This window comes from Lasioglossum baleicum, chromosome 4, assembly GCF_051020765.1.
Source record: "Lasioglossum baleicum chromosome 4, iyLasBale1, whole genome shotgun sequence".
Taxonomy (NCBI): domain Eukaryota; kingdom Metazoa; phylum Arthropoda; class Insecta; order Hymenoptera; family Halictidae; genus Lasioglossum; species Lasioglossum baleicum.
The window spans coordinates 19484101-19493287 of NC_134932.1; the positions used below are offsets into that span (position 1 = coordinate 19484101).

General features: G+C 40.6%; 1 protein-coding gene across 21 annotated transcripts in view; it reads right to left on the reverse strand.

Annotated features, from left to right (window-relative positions):
- LOC143208036 (disks large 1 tumor suppressor protein-like) overlaps positions 1-9187 on the reverse strand; it is a 397450-nt gene that overhangs the window by 26645 nt on the left and 361618 nt on the right. For 19 of the 21 annotated variants that reach the window (XM_076422075.1, XM_076422079.1, XM_076422069.1 and 16 more), the window contains one exon: positions 3703-3729. The exons of the other annotated variants lie outside the window; for them this stretch is intronic. In XM_076422075.1, coding sequence (XP_076278190.1) covers positions 3703-3729 — 27 coding nt within the window. The remainder of the gene's footprint in view (positions 1-3702; positions 3730-9187) is intronic. 21 annotated transcript variants of the gene reach the window in all.

Genomic DNA, 9187 nt, shown 5'->3' on the forward strand with positions numbered 1-9187 from the left:
ACACGCGGCTAGCGGTTTGGTCTCGCCGAGTTCTTCGCGATTCGTGTAAAACCGGCCAGCTTTCGGCCAGACCCGTTAATTAAACGCGGAACTAGGACCGATAGCCTGTGGACGAACTTTAATCATGGACTTGACCCAAAAAGCCTGGAATAACGCGTCGCGAGGAGTCACGGCCGCGAGGAAGGAGTGCCCCGTTCGACCCTGCTCTTTATTAAGGACGTCCGGCGACCGTGCGCACACCTTGAGCCGGTGTCCTTGAGCTCCTCTTCCTCCGACGAACCGTTCCTACCCCGCTTCCGATTTCATGTACGCTCGATAGAACGCACATGGCGACTCGGTCAAATGCGTACCGTGTCGAATGGTGCGACTTTTCGGCGCCAGATTTTCACAGACTTCGAGCGAGCTTCGATCAACCGTTCTGCGCCCCGAAAATTCCACGGATCCCAGGGAAGATCAGGAAATTATGGAACCTTACGGGGTGTATCCCTCGAGGGGCCCAGAAGCACGAACGACGAGAAGTGTGATGCGATACAGAATTAAATACAGCGAATAGCATCGCCTTTGTTGAAAGGGGACCGAACGATAACGATTTTTTCTAATTTTCATTTTTGCGTCATATAGTAAACTAAATTGTTTTAACTAAAAATATCAAAGCCGTTTGATCCACCGTATATCGGCGAGGCAATATCAATTGATTGACGAGAGATTTTTTGCTTTCAATTATTTCTTTATCGAAACTTTTTCCAGCACATTTGATACATTTTTCTGATTAAAGTGAGACAAAAAATGTGTTTCACATGTGAACAGTTCGATTTAAAGGGATGAATATACATCAGGATTTAATATACACATCAATAGTATATAAATTAGTGAAAAAGGTGCTACACTGCGATAACAACTTTTTGCATCAAGCTAAATATGATTGTATCTAATACACAGATTGAGAATGTTATCGTTTGAATCTTCACGTGAGCTGCACCAAAATAAAGTGTAACAGTTAGGACATAAATAATCTTACAATAGTGTTGCAATTAACCAATTTCTTAAAGAAAGGAACATGCAAATTAACTATAACAAGACACAGAAAAAAAATAGTATATTAAGAAAACATGCAGTATCGTTCATAATTATCCTAACAACCGGCGCGGCGTGTCGCATTACCACGTTGTACACAACAATAAAATTTGTCGAAAGTCGCCAATTTTGTGTCTTCGGTCAACAACGTATTGAAAGAAATTGTGGAGACATTCGAGAGGAGTTGGCACTATGAAAAAGTTAAAAATTTGTCTAGCCGGAATCGATAATTACTGCTTTGCCGTGAGCAAACTACTTTTCAGTAGCGAAAACACATTTGGCCTGTGTACTCAAGAAAGATGTCGGTTAAAAGGCCACTCGAAGTGGCTTGAAGAAAGTCGCCATAATTGTTCTGCCGACTAAGTACAACTCCTTTCTTTCTGGGACCTCTGTTTGTCAAACATGGTAACGCACTCGGGGGATTCGGTATTGAGCCAGGCGGACGAAAAAGCACGTACACAGAGCGAGGCGGCTTTCTGAAAGACCGGAATAGACAACGCGCGCGGCGAGCGATGCCCGCCACTTCCGGGGGGGATCCTTTGTTAATTGCGGATGGCACTTGACCTTGTTCCTGTTGGAGCACGTGACCCGAGTTACCCGGAAAAAAATGATCTGCGTGTTAAACACGCCGACCGGGGAAGATTTAATTAGCGAGTCGGCGAGTGTTTTCCATCCGGGACTATATGGTCGCGCTTTCAATTTCGCGGTTTGCGTATTATTCGATCAAAGGGATTTCCTCGTGTATCATCGCCGCGCGAATTGAGTGCCATTACCGCTGGAACTATCGTGCATTGAATCTAGCTTTCCCAAAGTGGTTTGAAAAAATTACGCGATCTCACACATTGAATTCGAAACGGACGAAATTACTCGATTCTATAATAAGGCCTTTATAGAATTACAACTTGCCAGAATGTGCATTGGTAGTAACCAGAGAGAAAGGAAGTAAACTATTTTACGATCAAATTTTTTTTGTACTTGGGGAGAAATGAAGGTGACTTCAGTTTCCAAGATCTAAGTTTCTGAGATCCTTGACCTTATACGACTTCAAATATTATTGCATCACGTACGATTGAATTTGTCTTTTACGCGACATTGAAACGAAAAATTGAAGACCACCTTCGTTTCTACGAAAATAAGCAAAAAAAACCCGTTCCACAGTCATGTTGTTGGCGGAAAACAATGCGACCTTCTCCCCTTTCATTTTTTCTGTATACTTATCATTTGCAAGAAAAACGCGGGCTAACGAGTGCGGGAACGCTCTGAATATTTGATCTCGAGTTTCACTAGAACGAATGTCGGAGGAGCGTGCTGTCCAAGTTCTATGAAAATTCGGCGTATTCGAATGACAAGTTGCAATTTTACAGGACTACTTACTGCCGATTAAAGGGCTGCCGTACGTTGACAAACGACTAACACACTATTGCTCAACGTCTGCTGGGAATCACGGAAATAATTTAATCGCACGACGAACCGACGGAAGGCGTCTGCCAGGTAGAAGATGGAAATAGACCCGAAAATTCGAGTTCCGTGCCAGTTTCAAGACTTTAATAGGATTACAAAGAGCGGTTCCCGAAGTTCCGAGTACGAAAAGCTTTGGCGATCGACGCCGCGCCGAAGGCTGTCGACAGGAATGGTTCGCGTGTCCGCACATCAATTATTTCGTACTCTATTAAAAATCTCGCCGCGTCTCGAAAACTCGAATATTGATAACTCCGGGCAGATAGGCAGACTACGTACACAGATAAAAGGCACAGATAAAAAATTTAAAAATCGTGACCTTTACGTTTTCCTTTGCAAAATTTCGACCAATTAAAAAAAAATTATTTACACATTAGCTAGTAAACTAATCCTTATAACGTCTGAAAAAACTCAAGCTGTTGGGTCCAATTTTCAAAAAATAATTAATTTCTAAAAGGTATACGAATAGTGGGACACCCATTGCATATCAAAAACCGACTCTATGCCGTGGCTCCGTTTTTATAAATAACGAATTAACAAGACTTCGATTGTCCGTGTCTCGAAAACTCTTGCGGATACTGCTCCATCTTACGACGTCATCGACGACACACAGTCAATTACATATATCGAAGGTGCGATTTAATACACTGAAATAGATTCATGCTGCAAGCGGCAAAGCATCAATTAAGGATTGCAAACGCTGGGCTGTATCGTGATTTTAATTGAAATAAAGGGAGAAAAACGAGCAATCGCGTTCCCCGGCACGAAACGGAAAAACAGAAAAAATGCCGAATAATATGAACGAGAAAATATTTGTCGGTCGTCAGCGACGGATTTAATTAAAAACTTTGGCAACCGGGGAGGGGAAAAAAGCGAGCGCAGACACGCGTAACGAATTTTTTAAAAAAGCGAGTACGAGAAGAGATCGACCACGCATCAATATCCGCTGTTGTGAAGCTTTGTAATTAGAGTACAAAGGAAAAAAAACAGATTCAGCAAACATTGTTGCCGCGACTAGCCGCCAGCGATGCAATCACTAACGCGAACGTGCTAGTGAATCGTTAATTTGCTTTTCCGGATGCTTCATTCGAGAAAGTATTCAAAATAAACGAAATTGTAAAATGGTGAAGATAAATAAGAAAGTTCCATTGAAAGTTTTCAATAACTCACCCGTACAATATATCAGGAGTGTACGAACTGAAAAAAAGTAATTAACAGAAGTTGTAAATCTGGCATCTGAGGGCAGAGAAATCGAAAATGTTTTCGTATCCTATGTGGAGGGTGTGCGCGTGTGTGTGAGAGTGTGTTGGAGAGATAAGAAAAGGAGAACAAACATAAATGGAGTGCAAGGCAGAAGGAGGAGCCTAAATCGAGAGATGTTTTTCTGTGCCAGTATGCTGATGAATAATAACGGCCCTAAAATCTAAGAGAAAATCGTTCTTTGTCCACCCTCGGTCAAGGAGCTTTCACATAGCCTCATATTCGAGCTGGTTCCTCGATTAAAACGTCTTACAAAGTTCCCTTCCCGGCGAGTTTCTGACCTACATTTTTCTAATGGACCGAGGAAACGTTTATACACACTCCTTTCGTAGGACTACGTTGTGTTCTCGATCCACACTCAATTTCTACGTTGCTGTCTGAACATTTCTTAGCAAATGTAAAAGCATGTGCTGTTAGACAGAAGTTCCGGTGAGAGAGTTCGGAAATGTTGTGTCACTGATTCTGGAATTGATGGTCCATAGCAGAGAGTGTTGGGCAATAAATAAATTTATTTATAATAAATAAATAATTATTTAAATGAAAATTTAAATAACAAGTTATTTATTATTTGAGCTAGTCTAAATCAATACCTGAAAAGTTTGCTATAGCATACAAAACACGCGCACGTGTCCATTGTATAAAAAAAAATACAAGAAATAAGAGAAGACTAAAAACTATTTATTTGATTTCCACCTCAATCCAAATACTAAATATTTATATTATTTATTAATAATAAATAATGCATTATTTGCAAATAAGAAATAACAATTTATTTAAATAAAAAGTTTAGTTATTATTTGCAATTAAAATCACACGTTTATCGAGGTATATTTATTTATTATTTAATTATTTATTATTCAAAATAAAATTTTCCCAACACTGTTCCATAGCAAATTCAGGAACGCTTAACCTTAGCACTCTTGTGGTGAATCGGAGTCACCACTAAAAATTGCTAAATCATTTAAAATATCGTTTAGACCAGTGCTTTGGACTACTAAATATGTTGCTACATATCTAATCAATTACTAAACATTTATTGTACGAGGTATTATATCAATTTCGTATCCATAAAATGAAAAAAATGATACAGAATGGAATTATTCTAGGTCGAAAGAACATTTAATTTTTTAATTTATTAAGCAAAAGGTGAATTACTAGAGTTCGTAACCCAATGTGCACCCTAGGTACGGACGTCGAAAAATAGGGGATGGGCATGGATGACTACCCTAATATCTTATCCTGGATGACTAATGCGGGTGCGTAAGCCCGGGTGTCTCATTCTAAAAAAAATGAGAAAACCCTTGATATTGTTGGTCATCCAATTTCTCAAGGGAACACGCAAATTATTGAATCACGTACGATCTTTAATATTGTTAGCATTTACGTTATCAGGATAAAACAAAACTGAATCCAAACCGACAGTGTCCATGTTAATTCAGATAAATGTTGAAAACTGAGTGTTAAATTACATATTGACTGAACCACAATCGTTATTTTTCAAACCAGGGGAGTTCATGCACATTTTCGTTGGTTAATTTGCAACAGTTTTGATCAAACCAAAACGTACTTTCCTTGATTACTCGATTCATTTAGCTTAAAATGGAACAGAAATTTCCCAGAACAATTAAATCATTTCTACCATCTGTAGACTAAACCTAAAGTTTCAATTGTAAGACCGAAAAAAAAATTGTTTACTAAATACTTGTCACGTGTTACATTGTCCTCGGTGTTCATAAAAATTCGATAGAGCTTAAACCCGAAACATACATTTCGTTTTTCGTCGAAAAGAGAGGTTCGGAAAATTGTTCCCTGGGTTGTAACAGTAAAGATAAAAGGTTTACTAGTTTCTCTCCTTCCTCCTGGTCGAAAAATATAGTCTTCCATCGGGGCAGAATGTTTCACGATCGCGGGCTCGTGAATACAGGAATTTTCCGGTCGAAGGGTTCCGGAATAAAAGACTCTCTTTCATGGTCGTCGATGTCGTAAGTACCGGGTCTGTTGATCCGGAATGGTGGCCCGGATCCCGTAAAATCACGGCCGTGACCTTACACGAGATTAGGGGATCGGGTTTCCTCGTCTTTCTCGGAGCTCGCGTCTGCGGGGGAGATCTTTGCGCTTGACCTGGGCCAACGGATCCCCGTTGCCAACGAAACACCCAAACACTATACGTATATAAATAGACTGCGGATCTTTCTTCAAAATAAAAATTGTCTGCATCAATTTTAAGAAACAGGAGCCAAGGAAAAAATACTTTTCTTCTTTAATCATTTCAGTGGATTAAAAATAATACATTGGTGTTTCTAAATTCTCTTCACCTGTAAACTTTTCTAAATTGGACTTATCCATTTTTGTTATAAATCCGCAGTCTATATATATAATTATAGCTCGTGTATGTTACAATCAATGCAGACAATTTTTATAATCTTGCACAAGGATTGTCGATAAGGAGGTCGCAACGAATTCTCCCCGCACGAAATATATTTAAACAATAAATTGTGGGTTCAGTGGCATCGATCGCCATCGATTTGCGGATTCGTCGGAATCCCTTCGCGTGGGTACACGTATTTTCCGGGACTATCGAGTAGAATTAGACGAAATGTCGGTGGCGCTAACGTTTAATGGCCGCGGTCGACCGCACGCGCTGTAATTTGCATCCTGTCGTTTTCTCCGGGTGTCCCGTCCCTCTCTGTACACCAGTGTCCTCGATTCCCGTCTCTTTTCCGAACCTGCCCGATCGTCTGTCACAATTATGTTGCCATTTTGCCGGCCGACACGTACCAGACTTCCTCTTTTTTAATGTCTGCGCGATCCTACTCTATGAATCGGACACACGCGGCTGGTACTCACACCATCGCCTCTTGTGTTTCGTTAGCACTGTTACTCGGAAACATTTGTACCCCCCCTCCCCCCCGGCTGGAACACTCGACGAGCTATACGTCATCTTGGCCGTGGAACGAAGAGGGTCAGGGATTTTCCGGTTTGTCACGATTAATGACGTCGTCGTGCTCCTGGGTCGCTTTTGTCGCTGGAACCACCCTCGCATTTGCGGTTGCTAGCTAGATGACGCGAGTCACTCCAATCTTAAGATTTTCACGTTTTATATATCCGACGATTGTCCCATAATTTTTGAATCTTTGACTGACGATGTTTCGGTAGATCTTTCAACAGCAATAACAATTTCAATCAACAAGTCCCGGGTACAAGTACTGGGAAGTAAGGTAATTTAATAATAATTTCGTTAGAGATTATTATGTGAAGAAATTTGTTGATTTAAAGTGTACAACCAAAAGGATCGACACATTATGCCCGGATATTCTATACAAATATTTCTGAGGAGCATATGAGGGCCATTTTTTTAATTTTGGCTAAAATCTCCGATACGTAGGGTTGATGCACGTTATCTGCACAGTAAGATGCATCCTATATACGTCAGAACCAGGACTGAAACGTTCGAAAATCTGACTTAAACGTCGCGTTTGGCTCGCAGCCACAGATATTTCCCGAAGCTACGTGTCCACTTGAGAGTTCCACGTCGAGAGTTGCGGGACACGGACTCGGGGGACATTCTCCAACAGTTTACTCTTCAATTACCGTCGCATCCACTCGCCGCGCCGGAGTGAAACTTGCTGCGGTTGTAAGTTGCTTAAGGTACAGATTAAAACCTCCTTCAATTAGGTAAACAGCACGTTACATCCGACGTTTCGTTCGTACGGTTGTTTCGCCTGATTTATTGGCTTGCCCGGCAAGCGAAGCTCAAATAGGCTCTCAGCTTTGATGCTCTTCAAATTAATCCGTAGAATCAACGAGAAACGGCGAGACAACAATTCGAAATAGTGATTCGACTTCTATTTTCTCGTTGTTCTCTTATCAGAGTAGCTCTGCGAGATAATCTATGTAAACTACGCGGCAAATGAGCTACATTTATTGAACGACCAGTCATTCTGATCCGCATACACGATTACCGGGCGGAGCAAAGTCGATCATTTAATCACTGTAATTCTGCAGTGACTGTAAAACTGTAAACTTAGTTTCTTTCAATTACTGCTAAAGACGTGTATTCAAAAGTAACTCTTATTTATTTCCACGCAATTACTGAAGTGAGAAACATTTTTATATTCATAATTGTGGTACGAGTTTGAAAGGATTAAAAAGTCGCTTGAAACTTTTATTATGAATAATCCAGCTACCGCCTTGGACATGTTGTAAACATTTTGACTCTTCATTAGTGATTTTGACACTAAACCTACTGAAATTCTAAAAATTATTTCATACGAAATGATAGGAGTCGCACAGTCTAAATAAAATCGATCTTGTCATTTTTATAAGGGAACATGTACCAATTACTTTTAAGGCTTGGCAGGTTTAGCGTTAAACAACTAAACGTTCAGTGTAACATCGTAAACTTGTTTACCGCCTGGATAAAAGTTACGAAATCAACAGCAAGCAGAAACACTTCCTCACTTTAGCTTCACACCGCAAGTATCGCGACCGAGATTGGTCAAATCTGATACAATTGATTCAATGAATCGTAATGCGACACGATTAGATAATTCAAAGGGTACAACGAAACAATAAACGTGGAACGACGGTGAACGAGCTCACCAAATAGCGGTGCTAACAAGGAACGAAAAGGTCCCGAAACGGCTCGAGAACGATTCACCTGTGAAATTACTCAGTCTAGTTTTTATCAGCTGCCGGTCTCGATCCGAAACGTGATGAGCATCTCGCAACACGAGCGAGACACGTCGATCACCTTTCATAAAGTGCCATTGCACGTGGAATCTGGGTTAAACGATTGTCCGTGAAAGGAGAAGGGTTATTCGCGGCGAATTTTCTCGAAAGCGCATCGATCGAAGATCGTTACCGGCCCTCCCGAGAACGACAGTTTATGGGACAGTTTCACTTACAGATTTAGGTAGAGACTTTCAAAAATGACAATTTCGCGAGACATAACAACGCGGTCACTAATTGTAAGCCTAGATTCGACAGCAAAAGCAACTCGAAACTACATTCACATTTTTTAACGGTTCGTGTATGGCTCGAGTTTCATCGAAATTGCTGCGAGATGCTTGTGAAATGCGTCAGCAGTCACAATAAATGTTCACTCCATTCCCGTAACCTACATATTATGTGTTTGAAGCGATTCTAGTATGATGGACAGCTATTATGACCATTAGCGTGTCTCAGACTTCTTCTTCCCAAGAACAGGTTACTGATAACTGTAGTTATCCTCGGAAAACAAGTTAAAATTTCTTTTATTGGGCGTAACGTTAATAACTCTGTTCTACAAACGATGGTACTCCATCGCGCAACGATTCAACGAGATTTGCCACACATAACTATTGTACAACTATATAATTTCGATAATACAAGTTCTACCGATTAACTCCACTAC